Source organism: Helianthus annuus, chromosome 12 (assembly GCF_002127325.2).
Source record: "Helianthus annuus cultivar XRQ/B chromosome 12, HanXRQr2.0-SUNRISE, whole genome shotgun sequence".
NCBI classification, from domain to species: Eukaryota; Viridiplantae; Streptophyta; class Magnoliopsida; order Asterales; family Asteraceae; genus Helianthus; species Helianthus annuus.
This window is the reverse complement of record NC_035444.2, coordinates 52643047-52663050: the sequence shown is the minus strand read 5'-3', so window position 1 is coordinate 52663050 and position 20004 is coordinate 52643047. Positions and strand designations below refer to the sequence as shown.

General features: G+C 35.5%; 2 protein-coding genes across 2 annotated transcripts; both read left to right on the top strand.

Moving 5' to 3' along the window:
* The first annotated feature begins 11447 nt into the window (after positions 1 to 11447).
* Positions 11448 to 12805, top strand: LOC110892892. The gene is made up of 2 exons (XM_022140027.1): positions 11448 to 12605; positions 12698 to 12805. Exons 1-2 carry the CDS (start codon positions 11448 to 11450, stop codon positions 12803 to 12805), a joined length of 1266 nt encoding a protein of 421 aa, XP_021995719.1.
* A 3347-nt stretch (positions 12806 to 16152) lies between these two features.
* On the top strand, positions 16153 to 16872 carry LOC110894977 (zinc finger protein ZAT11). Its single transcript, XM_022142239.2, has one exon. It carries the CDS (start codon positions 16271 to 16273, stop codon positions 16778 to 16780), a length of 510 nt encoding a protein of 169 aa, XP_021997931.1. The 5' UTR covers positions 16153 to 16270; the 3' UTR covers positions 16781 to 16872.
* The last annotated feature ends 3132 nt before the right edge of the window (positions 16873 to 20004 follow it).

Sequence of the window (20004 nt, the reverse complement as noted above, 5' to 3'; positions counted from 1 at the left end):
TGATTTCGATCCATCAGAATCATCGCTAGAGCTTTCACCACCCTTCTTCACAACCCATTTTTGATTGTCAGATTTGGCTCTCTTTTTGTAAAACTTGTTCGAACTCTCACCAATTTCAAAAATAGAATCTTTGAACAATTTTGTTCTATTAAGTGGTGATTCGAATGCAAACACCTTTTTTGAGATTTTGCGAAAAACTCCCTGTTTTGATTCTATCGCCTGAGAACAATCTTTAGCGATATGTCCAACGTTGTTGCACTTAAAACAAGTTCTCGAGTCCTTCTTTTGTTCAGCTACCTTCTTCAATTTAGCTTGTTTCTTTTTCAGAAACTCACTGTTCGTTTCCCTCCAGAAACTTGTCTTTTCTTCTTCATCAGTTGATGTACCTGAAACAAATGACATTTTGGATTTAAAATCACGAACATATTTTTCATTTTTCTGTTTTTCTGTAGGAGTAAAACCAAGACCTTTCTTTTTGAAATTACCGTTATGGTTTGATTTCTTTTGGAAACCTGAACCAGAACTGTAATTCTTTTTCTTGTTTAATCTCTGTTGAACTCTTGAGGTGTAAAATTTAGGTTTTTCATTAAGACATAAGTCTTTTATTTCAGAAATATTAATTTCTGTGAGAACGAAAACCTTTTTAATCAGTTCAGTTTTGACACCTCTTATTGGAAATTCCTCATCAGAATATAATTTGTCCGAATTATTCAAAGTATAAGCAACTTTAAACAACCCATCATCCAAATTAGACTTTGATAACAGGAATTTTCTATCATAAACTAATTTTCCCTGTTTTTCTGTTTGCACCGGAGTTTTTGATTCAGATTTTGACTCTGACACGGACTCCAACTTTGACTCGTCACTGTCATCACTATCTAGCACATGGTCCACAACTTTCTTCATTAATTGAGACTGTTGATCAGTGTCAGATGATGTAAACACAACATCAATATTTTCAGGAAGATTGACCGACGACTCTGACTCCCACTGTAGATTTGTAGCCTTTTTGACTCTTTCATCGTTAGGATGTCTAGGCAAATATCCATTTTCCAGTGGAGGTGGACATCTGTTATAACTGACACTTTTCTTCTTACCAGATGACGTCTTTTCAGTATCCTTTTTCTTGTCACTCTTCTTCTTGTCAGCAATCTTTTCTTCAACACTAATTTCAGCTGCTTTTTCTTCAGTTATCTCATCTTCCTCCCAGACCTTCATGCTTTCAACTGTAGGATAAATCCTGTCAATCACATAGGAAGTACATGAGTAACTTTTTAACAAACGATTCACTCTCTCTGTTTCAATTCTTTGCAGCTCAAGCTTCTGTTCTAAAGCAGCACACTTTTCAATGTAATTGTTTACAACTTTTTGTTTTGTCATAAACGCTCCCTGAAGTGTCTTCATAGCAACTGCTTGTTCTTCACTAGTTTGATTGTACTGATTCATTGTCTTGTTCAGCACATCATAAGACTCCTTCAGACTGTTTAAGTTGTAAATCAACGTGCTGTTCTGCTTTTTCACAATCTCACAGTTTTCACATTTAACCGGAACTTCTTTTGCATCAACTTGTTCTTCAACTTTAAACTTAGGTACTTCTGTCATCTTTTGCCTTCTCACCACCGGCACTTCTTCATCATCACTACTCACCGGTGTTTTAATCTTCTTCTTTTTCTTCTCCTTCTTGATTTTTTCATCTTCGCTATCACTCTCAGCAAGCAACTTCATATCTTCTCTGTATTTTCTCGCCCAATACTCTGTATCATCATCACTATCATCTACAATCTTTGCTGTAAATACAGTGTAAGCTGTAGTTTGATCAGGAATATAATCATCCCAAGTGAAATTTGCCCAGCTAAAACCTTCTACTAGCTTTTCATCTTCTTGATCAATCAAACACGCTTTTCCATTTTCTGGAATGTAATTATCCCAGTTAAACGACTGTTTTTGATTTGGATTAACTACACATGCTCGTTTTCCGGTATCTTCAATCACATCCCTACCATGTGCAGTCTGAGCTTGATGTTTTTGTTGTTGAGATGATTGACCAACTTGGTGATAGATGGCTTTGCGATAGTAATCGTTGTTGTTGTTGAACGGATTTTGAGCTCCACTAGCTTCTCGGTTTGTGCACTCCCTCTTGAAGTGTCCCTTTTCCCTGCACCGAAAACAAGTGACTTTAGATTTGTCAAAACCTAAAGTAGAAACATTAGCATCACGAAGATCATCTCTCCCCGTGATTTGTTTGAACTTTTCAGCTCTCCGTAAAACACTCGCAAGACACCACTTTATGTCCATCAGCTCCATCTCTTCAGCATCTATCTAGTCATAGTCTTCTTTGGTTAACATTGGATTACCGATACGACCTGCAACAAAACAAGTGTAAGATTCCAAAACCATTCCTAATAAAGACATTTGGTTTTTGGCAATTTCCTCAGAATAATCTTGATCATTCTCAAGATTCAATACAATGTTACACTGTAATTTTCTCCCATTCTTAGTTGCTGAGATGTTTGGATCAAATGATGGAAATGAAGTAAAACTGGTTTTGCTGCTTGATCCAGATGATGGACTTTCAGATACACTTTTGGCAACTCATACCAGTAACAATCTTTGGAGATAGATTTGATGATTTCTCATTTACCCCAGCTTTATAATATAACCCGATGTCTTGTTCACCATCGAAGTCTTTCATTCTAATCACTTTTCTCTGTTCCATTTCTTGAGCTTCAATCTTTTCGATGAACTTACTGAGCGTCAGATTGCTAAAACCTTTTTTGTTTCTGAGCATCATCAAGTATGTGCCCCAACTCTCATATGGCAACGCATCAGCAAGTTTGTCGATCAATTCTTCATTACTCTTTTCAATACTCAACCTTTTCATATTTGCAAGCAAGTTACAATATCGTTCAATAATCTCTCGTGTACTCTCATTCTTTAACCCACAAAAAAGATCAAATTCTTTCTTTAGAAGCGACTTCTTGCTTTTAACCATCTCTTCACTTCCCCTAAACTTCGACCGTAAAGCTTTCCAGATCGAGTACGAAGTTCCATTATGCTGTAAAAGAACCATGATATCTTCTTTGACTGCCTGTTGAAGAAGACTAAGCATCATTTTTTCATCTTTGTACTTTTTCCGAGCATCAGCAGTAAGATCTTTGATTGGAACAGGTTCTTCATCATCGTTCAATGGTCGAACATACTTGGTTTCTACACATTCCCAAGCATCAAGATAATTCGCTTGCACCCAATTTTCAAACCGACCTTCCCAACCCTTATATTCTTCGATGTTCATTAACTTGGGAGGCTTTTGCATCGTTCCTGTTTCGTTTTCTAGCATTGTGGTTTGAATAGAGGTGATTGGAGTACTTGGAGTAGCGAATGCGTTATAGAAATCTTCATCCATTTTCCAATTTTCACAAAAAATTACACACAGCCTTAAAAGCGAACTGGAATATCAAGTGTACACAAAAATGGACAAAATGTTCAATCGGTCACAAAAGCGGTCCAATAAGAACAAATAAGCGAATCGGATGGGTCCAAATAAGCGAGCCAGACAAACTGTGTTTGGAGCGGCTTAGGAAGAAAGTCCAAATAAGTGGTTCACTACTTGTCCGTTCGAGCGGTTCAAGCAGTGTTCAATCGAGCGGTTCACAAAGTATTATACGAGCGGACCAGGTTATCCAACTGAATAAGCGACCCAAAATGATGCTATACGAGCGGTTCCACCAAGTCCAATAAGCGATCCAGAACAGATCAGAAAAGCGGACGAACTTCGGATACAATTTTGACTCACTTTTTCTTCGAATTTCGACACCAAACTTTCAAGGGTTTGTCTCTATACTATCGCGCACAATCCCTGAGATTTTCAGCAAATTTCGACCGTTAAAAGTGTCTGAATCTGAAAAAGAAGGTGTAGAAGGCAGAAATTTTGACGATTTTCAGCTATTCTCTGTAGAACTCCTCCTCCTGAAGCTCTGATACCACTTGTAGGATCGATTGGCGACCCGAATGAGTCGATCAGAGGCGTTTTCGTCAATTACAGGTGCGGAAAACAAGTAATCAACGTAGGAATAGCTTGCAATACACTTTAAACACTTTCTTTATTGATTTGACAACAATTACATTCAGTTCTCGATCCGGCAGCACTTCGGTACGAGATTCAGCAGCGTTACAAATGAAATTGCTCATAGGGTATTTATAGAGTTCTGGAACCGCTTATTGGACAGGCCCAATAAGCGGCCCATACATGTCACATGAGCGGTCCAGTATGATTGACACTCGAGCGGTCCAGACTTTGTCCATTCGAGCGATCCACATACCCATTTGAGCGATCCCAGAAGTTAATAGACCTAATGAGCGATCCAATCCTGTATCTATACAAACTCACACTTTCTCGTATTTCGTGCCCAGATCTATCATTCTAAGATAATGACTCGATATAAGACGTAATCAGCAGATGTAGTGCACCAACAGGACACAGGGCCGTGGTCAACTATAATGTGACACCTGTGTCACCGCGACCATCAAACAAATACCAAGCCGATGAAATATTGTATTTCATACTTGGGATCTTGTATAAATATGTGTATCTTTTGCACATATCAATTCTTGTTCAATTTCAAACTTTATATCGCTTTCTGGAGAATTATACGCAAACTGGTGCGTAAACGTACTCAGTTTGAATGCGAAAAATACTCCGGAACACCAACATATACTTAACATACCTTAGATAACCTTTACATAACTTAGAAATAAGTTTTGAAGGCTTTGGTATGGCAAAAACAAGTTAATTCGCTTACAGGGACTAAACTTGACAAACTGCGAAAGTATGCCGATTCGTACTAAAACAGACATTCCGGAACATGTCCATAAGTTAAAAATACCATAAATATCCTTTACATAGCTTAGAAATAGGCTTTGAGGGGTTTGGTGTGCTAAAATAAACTTTTGGATCATTCAGGGACTAAAAGTGACAAAAAGTGCATAAGTTTGCACTTTCGCGCATAACTTACGTTCTGAATACATCCGAACATCCAAAAATTTATGTAAGCATCCTAATATTATGTTTTAATGTTTGGCTTGTCAAAAATCCATTCGTCGCGCAATTTGGATCGTTTTTCGCGCTTATGCGCATTCCGTCGTAATTAACCGAACATCGCGATCGTACGGCCAAACGAACCAACATCTGGCATATTTTTGAGCACGTTTCATGTCCTCAATGTTTAGGCATCATATTAGGGCCTTAAAGATGGCTTAACGGGCCTTAAACGTGTCGGAAATGGCCTTAAACCACAACAGGGACCTAAACTGTCATTTCTGAAACTTATTTTCTGATCTGGACTCCCAGGCGGGGCGCGTAAACCCTGTCTAAATCTTCACGCGGGCCGCGTCAGCCCTGCAGATGCAGAAACTCGTTTTTCTTGCAAAATTTGGCCTTTCAAGCATCCAAGGGGCAATGCCTCTTCACAATCTCTGGGGTTAAGGTCACATTTTGATACCACAACATCTTGAGAAGTGTACGAATGAGATCAAGGCACGATATTCAAGAAACGATCCTAACGGTCTTGCTTTTCCTATAAATACCCCCCCCCCATTTGGTGTAAAACCCACAAAATCTGATCTAAAGCTCTAAGTTGAAGCCTTTGCTTCATACCTGAGCTCCTGGATCGAGATTAGCTTTCGGGGACCCTTCGTAAGTGTTCTTTCGTTCTTTTAATCGCTTTCTAGTCCTAAAGTCAAACTATGTTTGACTTTCTGCGTTGACCAGCCTATGGTCAACACGAAGTTCGTTTGAACTTCATAACGTGAGCGTGATCACGACGGTTATAGTCCCTAGTGACTACACCTACTGATCACCACGTTATCTAGGCTCAGTGACGAGTCGTAGTTTCGGCCAAAATGCGCATTCTCGTGTATTTTGTAACCAAACTGCTCGTGGGTATCAAAACCGTTTGTTTTGATACCAAACCTGTTTTCTAAACTTAGTTAAGCATGTTCTAACATGCTTAGCTCGTCACTTTTAGTATAGTGCTTATATAGGGTCGTAAGGAAAGCGATCTAAACAATCGCTTATACTTTCGAACCCGACCCATTTGATCGATCTTTAGGATCTGACCAAACACATTAGGTGACCATAGTTGTATAGGGAATAACCTTCCGAGGTTATACCTTATGGTCACGACGTTAGGCGTTCCAAGCGCGTTTTACGCGAACGACGCGTTAAGGTAGCATAAGCTACCAAAACGGGTCGTAAGCACTTAGGTTAAGTTTCACTTTAGTATGTGGGCTTTGTTAAACCATATTACACGAGTCTCCATACTCGTTTGGTTTACGAACCCGCATCCTATCCAATCCTCCGATTTAGGTCCGGTATATTAACATAGTTACCTATATTAGGTGCCGTTTGATATCCGTGATCTCTAGCATTGTTTGGTTGTTATACAAGGACTTCAAAGCAATCTCAGGTGAGTACATAGAACCCCATCTTTTAAATGTTTTCAAGGTGTTTATGTGAGTACATAGAACCCCATCTTTTAAATGTTTTCAAGGTGTTTATGTGAGTACATAGAACCCCATCTTTTAAATGTTTTCAAGGTGTTTATGTGAGTACATAGAACCCCATCTTTTAAATGTTTTCAAGGTGTTTATGTGAGTACATAGAACCCCATCTTTTAAATGTTTTCAAGGTGTTTATGTGAGTACATAGACCCCTCTTTTACTGTTTTCCAAACTGTTTTGGGGTGAAACACATGTGCCTACTCGTTACTTTCATGCTTTCCTGTTTTCACATCATATACTTGCTATGTTCATTAGTACATTTATAGTATATGATTTCATAACATTTTATGCTATGTACGCCCATTGTGTGCATACTTAGTACATCACTTTACAATACATTTCATGCTACGTACGCCCATTGTGTGCATACTTAGTACATTGTTTTACATTGCATTTCTGTTGCATATACTCATCCAGCATATGAACACATTATACTACATTTTGAACCGTTGTAACCATTTGACTATGTGAACCGTCTTAACCCTTTGATTATATGAACCGTTTGTAACCATTGAACCGTGTGAACCAGTTGTATCTGTTGTCATGATTTACATTTGACAATAGACATTTGACTATACATGAACATTTCTACAATTGTTAAACATTTCATCTTTATGGTTTGGTTTGAGTAAGTGATCTAAGTAACGAGGCGTGTGTAATATGATACAAGCATGGTGGATACGCCGCTGGTACTTCCTATATATAAGTGTTTGTATGGTATTACATATCGTAGCGTTATTTGAATCATTTCAATTTGAGACATATAACATTTTATACAAATAACACATTTTTCACAAGACATTGATTTACAAACAACTTATCTTATACAAACTCATTTTACATGGTTATTCATTTAACCATACATTATTCTCTTATTTATACATATCATCTGATCTTATCGTTTTTCAAATGATTTACAAGACAAAGCAAATTACAAGGTTCATGACTAAACACTTTCTCAAACATAAGTCATGAATTCTGTTTTCACAAAACCTATGTATCTCACAGGCATTTTTATGCTGACGTACCTATTTTCACATGTGTTTTCAGGAGATGATGCATAGGACTTATCAAGACATACTTAGGCGGACCTGTGCCTTAGTGACTTAAAACGAGACAAGAATTAGTTAATTTACGTTATGTACTCTTTGGTTCTTGTTTAAACAATGTGAACTTTCATGTTTGATTAATAAAATGAAACTTTATTTGCCATGGATTTGAAACAATTAATTCTGTTACAACACTCTCCGACGTTTCCGCCACGTTTTGTATGTTCTTCGTGGTCGGGGTGTGACATATAAGATTCGCGAAATCCAGGCAAATCTTGATAGTACAAATATGCTTCTGCACATGGGGTCGTGCTCAGCGGACACGGGGGCATGGTCAACTAATGCAGACAAACTGCATTTAATGAAGAAAGAGAGGAGGATGGACACGGGGCCGTGCCCGAGCTTCTGTTCAGCCTATAAATAGGAGTGCTTGGAGCTCTTGCAACTCATCCCTTGGCACACCACCTCTCTCACACTTCACCCACCACCCACCACAATCACAACACCATCATCCACCACCATCATCCATTGTCCATCATAGAGTGTGTGAGTCGTCTCGGGATCCAAGATTGATCGTAAAAGTTCTTGACAATCAAAGGCCATGTTTGCCTAAGTCTTTTACATCACTTGGTGAAGACAAGTGTTTAGTGTAATACTTTTTATTTTTAATATTTTGCACTTTTTAATTGGTTTTGTATTAATGACTTTAATTACTAGTTTCTTATGTTGAAGGTGATTCTTCCTTATCGTTTGTCCGTGGTGTCTTGGCATTATTTTACTGTCTATACAAAATAAAAGATTTTCACCATTCATATCTCCACGGTCTATATGGAGGTATGTTGGCTACCTGGTCGGGGGTTAAGGGAACAGTTTGGTAAGAGTCTTGCCATTGTTCAGTGTATAGATCCTGCAAAGGACCTGGGTCAAATTGAGTAGGACCTCCTTCAATACCCAACGGTATTGGATGGCGGGGGTCCAAACTCTTTGACCCCCTCATAAGTTAAACTACTATTAAAACTTTAACCCGGCTACTTAGGACTGTATCCCTGCTGACTCAGACTACTTAGCCGAGGGTAACGTCGCCTTCAAAAGAGGGGCCTACCACATTATGCATTAATAACTTAATTAATTATCTTTCAATAATCCGACCCTTTAGGATTGTATCCTTACTGACTCAAACTACTGGGTTGAGGGTAACGTCGCCTTCAAAAGAGGGGCCTACTACAATAACTAAGATAATCTCTTAAACAAGTGCAAAAGTGCGAAAATAATCAAAGGTTACACTACACACGAGTCGGATCCAAGTGATTCATCTTGTCTATCTGTTTTTACTTTTATTTTATTTTCAGCATTTAGTTAGTTTTATTTTTTTAGTTTAAAAACCTTTTTCTAACATTTTGATTTGATTAGACGTTGAGGATAAACCGGTACTAAAAGCTCTTGTGTCCTTGGACGACCTCGGTATCTTACCAACACTATACTACGTCCACGATGGGTGCACTTGCCCATATGTGTGTTTAGTGTTAGTGAATATCGTGTTTATAAATTTAAAACTTGGCTAAAAAGTGTAAAAAGGGCTTAAAATATACACCTAATATATATAACACTTCACACGCATCAGGCATCAACGAAGAAGAAAGAGTCAAAATGTACAATGAGAGAGTATTTTGCTTACCATGTTCAAGATAGAGTTAATCATTTCTCTTTGATTCTCAATGCTCGAAGACTTTTGCAACAGTTCTTGGTTGACGTATATACGATGATTGAAAGTGAATGATTACTATCATACGTCTGCAGCAAAAAAAAAAAAAAAAACTGAGATCTGAGACATATGATAACCTTAAAAAGCTTGGACAAAATGGTAATACAGATATGTCAAACGTTGGAACACGCGTACTACTACCGTCTTCGTTTACTGGTGGATCGCGTTATATGAGGGAGAATTATTATGATGCGATGGCCATTTGTAAATGGTTCGGTTACCCTGATTTTTTCATTACGATCACGTGTAATCTAAATGGCCGGTGATTAAAAGATTTCTCAAGGACACGAAGATTAGTCCCGAGGATAGACCGGACAGTTTATGCCGATTGTTCAAAATTAAGCTTGACGTAATCATGAAAGACTTGCGGCAGGTAAGCATCCATTTAAATCAGTTAGTTTATTATATTTTTTTTTGGTATGCTACGCTCATAACCATAACTTTGAAAATAAGTATTTTAATATTAATTATCCAATTGCAGTTGTCTATACCATAGAGTTTCAGAAACGAGGTCTACCGCATGCGCATATCTGTCTGTTCTTAAATGGCGAAAGTAAGCTTCCTTCGATTGAGCATGTTGAGAAGTTCATTTCTGCCGAGATACCTGACAAAAAGTTAGAACCAGATCTATATACTCTTATCAGCGAATATATGATTCACGGACCTTGTGGTGTTGCAAAACCAAATTGTCCGTGTATGGTCGACGGTAACTGTCCGAAGGAAATTTCCTAAGAAGTTCTGTGATAAGACTTCTCTTGATTCGAATGGTTATCCGGTCTATAGACGAGCCGATTCAGGTGTTTTTGTTGAGAAATCTGGTATTCAGCTTGATAACAGAAGCGTGGTTCCGTATAGCAAAACCCTATTGAGACGTTATCAAGCACACATTAACGTCGAATGGTGTAACTAGGATGCGTCCATTAAGTATTTGTTTAAATACATTAACAAAGGACCAGATAGGGCAGAATTTGGTTTTGTACCAAATGCCGATGAAGGTCAGCTTGAAGATGGAAAAGATGAAATCAAAGAGTATTACGATTGTAGATATCTCTCGGTATGCGAAGCTTCATGGCGCATATTTGTATTTGATGTTCATTATCGCTATCCATCCGTAATCAGGCTTCCGTTTCATCTACCTGATAAACAAAACGTTGTATACTGCCCTGACGACGAACTTGATAGTGTTTTACAAAAACCATCTGTTTCTTTTACGATGTTTTTGGGGTGGATGGAAAAGAATGAAAAAGATCCGTTGGCGCGCACCCTTACTTACGTTGAGTTCCCAACTAAATTTGTTTGGAAAAAGGACGAAAGGATATGGGATAAATGCATAATAGGCAAAACCATTGGTCGTATTCATTGTGTGAATCCTTCTATGGGCGAGGCATACTTTTTAAGAATTCTTCTTAATAAGGTAGTAGGTCCTAAGTCTTTTGAAGACATTCGTACTGTGAATGGACAAGTCTTCCCAACATTTAGAGATGCGTGCTACGCTAGAGGCCTTTTAGACGACGACAAGGAGTATATAGAAGCTATCAAAGAGGCGTACTACACAGGTTCTGGTTACTATCTTCGTAATCTATTTGCTACAATGTTGGTGTCTAATACATTATCAAAGCCTGAACATGTTTGGGAAAACACATGGGAGTACCTTGCGGATGGTATTTTATACAATCGGCGAAAGCTTTTGAGGATCGAAGGTACGCAAATTGTTATTTAATATTTTGACAGTTATGTCTTACAGATTAGTGTTTATAAATTTCATTTTTTATTTACAAGAATTTAATAATATATTTACATAAATTTAATAGGTTTGTCTCTTCCAGAAGAACAAATAAGGAACCTAACATTGCTGGAAATTGAGCGTTACTTATTACGTAACAACTCAAGTTTAAGTCGGTTTCCGTTTATGCCTCAACCCGACAGTGAATCAATATATTCAGCAGATAACCGTTTAATTGCTGACGAGCTTAGGTACGATGTAAGCGCTACTGCCATTGAATTTGATAATAATTTAAGTAGCTTAACCGATGAGCAGCGTTAATTGTTTGATGAGATAATTGAAGCAGTTAATAGTAATGCGGGTGGTTTGTTCTTCGTATATGGCTACGGAGGTACTGGTAAGACATTTCTTTGGAAGACATTATCTGCATCCATTAGATGAATGCGATATTGTACTAAATGTTGCATCAAGTGGAATCGCATCTCTTTTGTTACCTGGTGGACGTACTGCACATTCAAGGTTTCATATACCTTTAAATTTAATAGAAACCTCGATGTGTTTTATTAAACTGGATGATGACGTTGCTGATTTATTGAAGAAAACGAAATTGATCATTTGGGATGAAGCACCGATGAATCATAAACATGCGTTTGAAGCACTTGACCGAACAATGAAAGATATCTTCAAATGTGAGATGACATTTGGTGGAAAAGTTATGGTGTTCGGTGGTGACTTTAGACAAATACTTCCGGCTGTACCAAATGGCAGTAGGCGAGATATCGTTAATGCTTCAATCACGTCGTCGTATATTTGGAGTACTTGCAAGGTCCTTACGTTAAGCAAAAACATGAGGTTAACTGTAGGAGCCAATGCATCTGATATAGAGGAGATTAAAGCTTTTGCAGATTGGTTGCTTGACTTGGGCGAGGGAAAGATTGGTGACAGTGATGATTGTGAGGTGGTTATAGATATTCCTGAAGATTTGTTAATCAAGTGCTCTGAGGATCCTATGTCAGATCTGATCGAATTTGTATATCCTTCGCTTCTTCAGCTGTACAAAGATAAAAATTATTTTGCTGAAAGAGCTATATTGGCACCAACAAACGAGGTTGTTCAAGAAATTAACGAAAAATTGCTTGCTTCGTTTCCTGGCGATGAAGTGGAGTATCTGAGTTCTGATAGTATTTGTCAAACTGATCAAGGAAAGAATGAAGCAAATGCGAGACTATATTCTCCCGATCTTCTAAATGGTTTAAAAATTTCTGGTCTGCCTAATCATCGATTAGTCCTTAAAGTTGGTGTACCTGTAATGTTGCTTCGTAATATCGATCAACAAAATGGTTTATGCAACGGTACGAGACTACGGATTACTAAACTTTATAAACATGTTATAGAGGCGGAGATTATATCCGGAGGAAACATAGGGACCAGAACGTTTATTCCACGAATTAGTTTAACACCGTCGGATAAAAGAATTCCTATGAAGTTTCAACGACGACAATTCCCTATAAATGTATGTTTTGCAATGACTATAATAAAAGTTAAGGACAATCTCTATCGACAGTTGGATTGTATTTGAAATATCCAGTTTTCTCACATGGTCAGCTTTATGTTGCGTTATCAAGAGTTAAAAGCAGAGGCGGTGTGAAGTTGCTTATACTAGACAAAGATGAGAATGTAACGAGTAAAACAACAAATGTAGTCTACAAGTAAGTTTTTTCCGGCATTTGAATTGTTTTTTGTTTGTTTTCTTCCAATGTATGCGTTTGTACAAAATATTATATCTCAAAGTAAATAATATGGTTTTGGATGAAGCCGCGCATCGCGCGGACATTAGCGTAGTTTAGAATAAAGTCACATTATTGTTTTGTATTTTTTTTATAATCTTAATGGTTATAATCAAAAGATGAATTGTGGTCTTAATAAATATATTCTACTAGAACATCTCGTGTTATTGTGTGTCCGTGTTTACTTTTATTTGCAAACTAATTTAAGTTTTCATGCTTAAAAAACAAGCATTAAAACTTTCAATTAGTGAGTAATATACATATAATTATTGAGTTTTGCAAGATAACTTCAGCTCATTTGATTTGAAACGAAGCTGATAAACATGTAATGCAAAAATAAAGGGTGTGGCTAAATGCCTAAATACACTCCCATTTTTACTGTTTATACATTTCTTTCCAAAACTACCATTTTTTATAATTTTTTAAATTCCACCCTTGTATTTTCTATTTTTTGAAATTAAGTAAGATCAAACAAAACTCCGACTATTATTATTCAAATGAAGATCAACCCATCTATGACTATTATTATTACTAATATTCCTCTCATTGCTACTCCCAAAACTCCGACTAATATTCAAACTTTTCCATTTAAGCTTTCTAAAACTCACATCTCCAGTGCTATGGCGGCGTGACAAACTCCTCAAATGGTGTTTCTTCTTGCTGTGATTCTTAACTCTGTTTTTGGCGCAAACGCTCTTCAAGACATCATTTCTGAATGCAACCCTTATCTTTGATATTTTGAATCAATCTGTTTTGTTATTCTTTTAGCTATATGAAGTACTTAAAATACTATTATTATTACATGCTTAATATACTATTTTATATATACAATAGAAAAATTTAACTCCACTTTTTCTTTCCGGTGGCCGGAAACATGGCCGGAGAAGCAGCGCCTTTGATGCTATAGTTGATCTTTTAGTTAGAATACATACCAAGAACAGTCAAACAATTAGAACTATGATGAAAATCAAAGTTGAAAAAATTGTTTCTTCAAGCTCTTTTTTAATATCCTTCTTTCGATCAGTGCATGTTTTTTTTCTTCAATATCTAAATATTCAAATTATGGCAAATAGATAAACCCCTTGAAAAAATAGGGATATATCATAATACAAATTTTCAAAAAATAGAAAATATAAGGGTTGTTTGTATTTATTTACAAACTTTAGAGAAGGAGTGCAACCAGTAAAATTAAAAAAAAAAATGAGAGTGCATTTAGCAATACTAGGGTGTGGCTAAATACACCTCCATTTTTACTGTTTATACCTCACTTTCTAAAAATATCATTTTTATAAGTTTTAAATTCCACTCTTTACCTTTTATATATTACTGTTGCTGTATATTGTTTATAACATAATATATAACATATTCATATCTATATAATTGTTGTTGATTAGAAAATATTGATACTTGCTGTTGATTCTTCTCAAAATTAATCACAACAAGTTGTTCTAAATAATACCCATATATGCATAATTGTTCTCCAAATTCAATACTTGCTGTGTAATTGATCGATACCGTATTTCTTATTTTTTTGGTCATCAAAACAAAAATATAATACATAATAAGTGAATACAATCATTAATTAAATTGAAATATAACATTTATGAATCGATACTTTAAGAAAAAAATATAAGATTAAGATTAAGACTATGATAAGTTTGTTACGTTTAAAACAAATGAGTAACACATTAAAAAAACAAATGAAGGTTAACCAAATCAAATTAAAGTTGAAATTTAACTAAAATAAATAAAGTTTAACAGAAACAAATTACAACTGAAGTTTAGGATATTTTAGCTTCTTATACCGGTTTATACAAGAACTGTACATAACTTCCCAATCTGCTGCAGCGCCACTTCGGTTGCTACTCCAAAGACTGTTCGGTAGAGGCATCAGATAGTCTCCTTCTAATCTAACATGGATGAAATGGTTTCTATGAACATGAACAAGCGACACCACTTGATGAGGGCTACGAATTTGGTTTGGAGCAGACAATAGTGGGAAGAAAGTTTGATTGCCGGCGATGCTTAAAATATCCCTATTTTGTGTTTATTTAGTTAAGTTAAACGAACGAAATTTCTTGTTTGTGTTTGTTCATTTACTGAAGGAACAAACACAAACGAACTTTTCACCAATCAATTCATAAACGATTTCATAAACATTTGGATCGTTTGCATCCCTATATATAGTTGAAGGAGAAAAATGGTAAAAAAAAAATAGTATCAACCACTATATTAAAATAGACAAACATTCAAGCCTGCAAGAGAAACAACACTAATAAAATGTAATTAAAATAACATCAAAAAAGTCTCGAAAGAGTGTTAAAGATGTTTTAATTACCGCTAAAAAATCTAACCTCTCAATCTACATTCTGTTGATTGTATTTATTTGTAAAAAATATTTATTTACAAACTTTTAATAGTCTCACCCCTACAAAAAAATAGGGGTATCTCCTAATACAATTTTTCAAAAAATAAAAAATACAAGGGTTAATTGTATATATTTACAAACTTCAGGGGATGCAACCAGTAAAATAAAAAAAATAGGAGTGCATTTAGCAATACCCAAATAAATATTTAAAATAGAGTTAATTACTGTTTTCGTCCCTATGGTTTGTCAAAAATCACTATTTTAGCCCATTAGTTTAAAAATTGCGATTCCAGTCCCTGTGGTTTTACTTTCGTAACCATTTCAGTTCACCTCATAACCATTTCAGTCCATGTACTTAACAAAATAATGGATCGAAATGGTTACGAAAGTGAAACCACAGGGACTGAAATGGTTATGAAAGTGAAATCACATGGACTGAAATCATAGTTTTTAAACTAATGGACTGAAATAGTGATTTTTGACAAACTACAGGGACAAAAACAGTAATTAACTCTTTAAAATAAAAATTACGTAACAAATTAAAATATATCATTGGAAAGAAAAACTAAGAGAAAATTAAAATCTAAAAATCTAGATATTTCCAACCAACTCTCTAGAATCCGTACAAGTCCATCTGTTGAATTTGGCGGCTCCAAGATTTTATGGTTCAGTTTTGTCAGGCTTACATGGTCCTGACGGCTGAGTGGCCTCTAACAACTCACACCTTTTTCATTTTCTTACCACTATTCTCCTACTTATACATTTTACTCCCCTTAATCTTTTTATTCACGTTGTTTCATCGTTCTCACAAGCAACTACGTGTCACTTTACTCATCCACACTCTTAGGTCTAACTTAAAGAGGTCAACGCTTGTCACCTATAAATACCCCATCCCTCAACCATCTCTTATTTCATTCGAATTCACTTTCACTTGATACAAAACTACACCTTTTGTTTCCACACAAGAAAGCTTCTACCCTTGAGGTTTATCTTTGAATTCAATACCCGAAATACTTTTGAGAAATGATGTATCTACACGTGATGAAGAGATCAAGAGATGCTGAGCTAGACATGACCATAACCAACATGGCTAACTGCTTGATGCTACTTTCAAGGGGCCCATCTATCAATGAATCATATGACAACACGCCCAGTCGAGTCTTTGAGTGTAAAACATGTAACCGACAATTCCCATCTTTCCAAGCCCTAGGTGGCCATAGGGCTAGCCACAAGAAGCCGCGGCTTAATCCTGATGGTGACTTAAGTCATGGCACCAACTTGGTGCCTATGAAGCCTAAGTCACATGAGTGCTCAATATGTGGGCTAGAGTTTTCCATAGGGCAAGCTTTAGGCGGACACATGCGAAGACATAGGGCGATGACAACAAATGTGAACTCATCTTTTGTACCGGTGGCTTCGTCTACTCCTGTAGTGAAAAAGGTGAACCATCGAAGGGTTTTCAGCTTGGATTTAAACTTAACACCTTCGGAGAACGATTTAGAGTTTCGGTTGGGAATTGAATTATGTTTATGAAGCGATTTTGACGTAATTATTATCACTAAATCATACTTTACTCCTTCATTTTTCTTTTTTCTATATATGTAAATTAAATACAGATTTTTACATTGAGATGGCGTGTTCATTATTAAAATTATTTATTATACTTGATGATAATATGAATAATGTTTTAGTATTGCAAGAAGAGTTCATATAACGTGGGAGATGATGGACATATATTATTGCATTTGGAATAATGGCTTATGTTTAGCTTAATAGTTAATCTTTAAATATATATATTAAGTTAAAAAGTCAATGCTTTTAGAGTTAAATTATGAATGAGCGGATTATTATTATTATTATTATTATTATTATTATTATTATTATTATTATTATTATTATTTAATCATATTATTATTCACTTTTAAGGTTATTTCAAATCGTTTTATTTGTAATACCACTTATTATTTTATATAATGCTACAAAACAATCAAAGAAAAAGTTGGAATGATAAGACCTTTACATACACCTCAAGGAAAGAACTTATCAATCCGTCACCAATAAAAAGATAAATTTCAACAAGAAAAGGTTGAAAAACGATGCATATAACGTGTATGAGTTAACAACAATTAAGATTTTATCTCTATGAATACGCTAATCATACTTAATTTAGTGAAGACTTATTTGACAAATTTATAAAGACTATCTAACCGATTCTGATAACTAACAACGTCGGTTTAGAGACGGAAACCTGACACTATTTTCTTTTTCATTTTTCCGCAAACGAAATCACTTTATTAAGACATACTTATTAGAAAGGATTAATGATTGATATTACATCCAACTACTAATTAAATTTTATTAAATAATATTTTATCAGTTTTTAAAAGGTATGGCAGTTAAGGTGTAACAAGTCCCTATTAGCTGAGTTAAAGAAGCTCCAAGATCATTCAATGGTAAAGCTAAAAAGTCAATCTAGCCCCTGGTCTATGTTTGAATTATTGGTTTTGTATGTTGACTTTCAAATGCATATAATGTGGACTGTTAGCTCCTAACTTAATGACTTTGTTGATACATAAGGAAGAGAACCAAATCACATGCCATTATTGAACCCATTTTTTTGATGAACACACTAATTAACAATATATCAAAGTGTGGTACCTTGTCATAATTATAAGATCTTTTTCAAATACGTCTATGATGTGGTACAAATCTATACACGTATATGTCGATAATGTGGTACAAATCCGTACGCAGTCATGATAGCGCTATGTTCAAACTAATTATTATGCATTAACACGCGTCGTTGTGTTTCACGCGGTTTTTGTTTTCTTGATAATGACAACTCCAAGATCTCACAATCGTTAATTATAGTTGATACATTGTACTTTGTCATTGTACTTTATACTTATCTTCTACGTTGCCTGACTTTTATCCTATGGTTACAGACTTATTTGGGCATATGAAATATGAGTTAGAGTTTTGGAACAATCGTTAAACAGATAGCTGGCATCAAGTGAAACTGATTTTATATCTTTAAAAGATCATTTTATAATAAAATAAAATAAAAATGAAGACTGAGGTGAGGAGTCATCTATCTCTTCTCACATCCCTGCCATTCCCTTCCCTGAATAGCACATTAGGGGGCGTTTGATTCGCAGAAATTCAATAGAATTTAAGGGAATTGGAATTTGAATTCCATCTCTTAAGATGATTGGTTCACTGAATTTGATGGAAGTGGAATCCCGATTCCAATCTTCATGTGTTTGGTTGACAATGGAATTGGAATTAGGCATGAATTCCTTCAAATTCCTTTAACTAAAGGAATTAAAAATTCTTCTGATATGTGAAGAAATTAAAGTAAATTCATTGGAATCTTCGACCAGCAGCGTTTCAACCCGTACCGTTTCGACCTGTACCGTTTCGACCCGTACCGTTTCGACCCGTAGCGTTTCGAAGCGAACCGTTTCGACGCGAACCGTTTCGACGCGTACCGTTTCGACCCGAACCTTTTCGACCCGAACCGTTTCGAATCGAACCGTTTCGACGCGAACCGTTTCGACGTGAGCTGTTTCGACTCGTACCGTTTCGAATCGAACCACTTCGACGCGAACCGTTTCGATGCGAACCGTTTCGACTCGAACTGGTTGTTGTGGGTGCCGGGGTGATGTATTCCAATTCATTTGACAACCAAACACAGCAAGAATGGAATTGGGATTCCAATTCCAACAATTTCCAATTTCAATTGGAATGTTTAAATTCCAAATCCAGTTCCTTCAAATTCTAATTCCTATACAAATTTCAATGACAATACCAAATCATTCCACAAATTAAATGCCCCTTAGTGTTTTTCATTCAATCCACATGTGAAATGTCCATCTCTCAATTCAAACATTTAAAATAAACAAATACTATAAAAAACAATCACATTAAATAAAACACATCACATTAAACGAAAATATTACAAGTTTTAGCCATCTTTGCTAAAAGCTGATTGTTAGGTTAAAACGAATCAGTTGAAGACTCATCTGAGCTCGATGTATTGGTGATATTGTATGAGAAAGGATGTGATTGTATGAAAAATGGTTTGAAAAGTAATAATCAAATGTGTTATTTATAAATAAATTTGTTACTACAATTTTTTTTTTTTCAAATGAACGACACTTTTTTGGCTTCTTCCCGACTGGCAATCAACCCTTGGGTTGGGCCAAATAGCCACGTTAGTAGGGGTGAGCAAAAAATTGAAATAATCGAATCGTAACTAAAATAATTGAAAAAATTAAACCGAAACAAAAACCAACGGTTTGGTTTTTGGATTTTTAATAACCAAAAATTTCAGTTCGTTTCGGATAACCATTTTCAATAACCAAAAAAAATAACGGAACTGATAAGTTACAATAGTAGGCCTAGTCCATATATTTTTATGTTTAAGTTTAAGTTATTTAAATGTTTAACCCATGCTAGTAGAAATTATTAATTTTATTATTGAATGTTAAGTATTTATAATAAAAATATTAACATGTTTATTTATAATTAAAATGATTTATTTACAACAAATAAAAAATCTAATATAAAAATTAAATAATATTTAAAGTATTATAAAAGAAAAAGCCTTAATAAAGACTTTGGAGAATATAGGAACACATATGATGTTCATATTAAATTAAATATGCACCATATAAAGATATATAAAGACGGTTTCATTTTGGAATGTTCGGTGGGTATCAAAGATAGAATAAAAGGGTTCTTTAAAAATAAGT

Excerpts from the sequence above, each read along its gene's own strand:
- LOC110894977 (XM_022142239.2), top strand. The coding sequence starts at position 16,271 with ATGATGTATCTACACGTGATGAAGAGATCAAGAGATGCTGAGCTAGAC.
- LOC110892892 (XM_022140027.1), top strand. The coding sequence starts at position 11,448 with ATGCGGGTGGTTTGTTCTTCGTATATGGCTACGGAGGTACTGGTAAGA. Across the intron at positions 12,606-12,697 it reads GACGACAATTCCCTATAAAT|CTTTATGTTGCGTTATCAAG; the intron begins GTATGTTTTGCA and ends TCACATGGTCAG.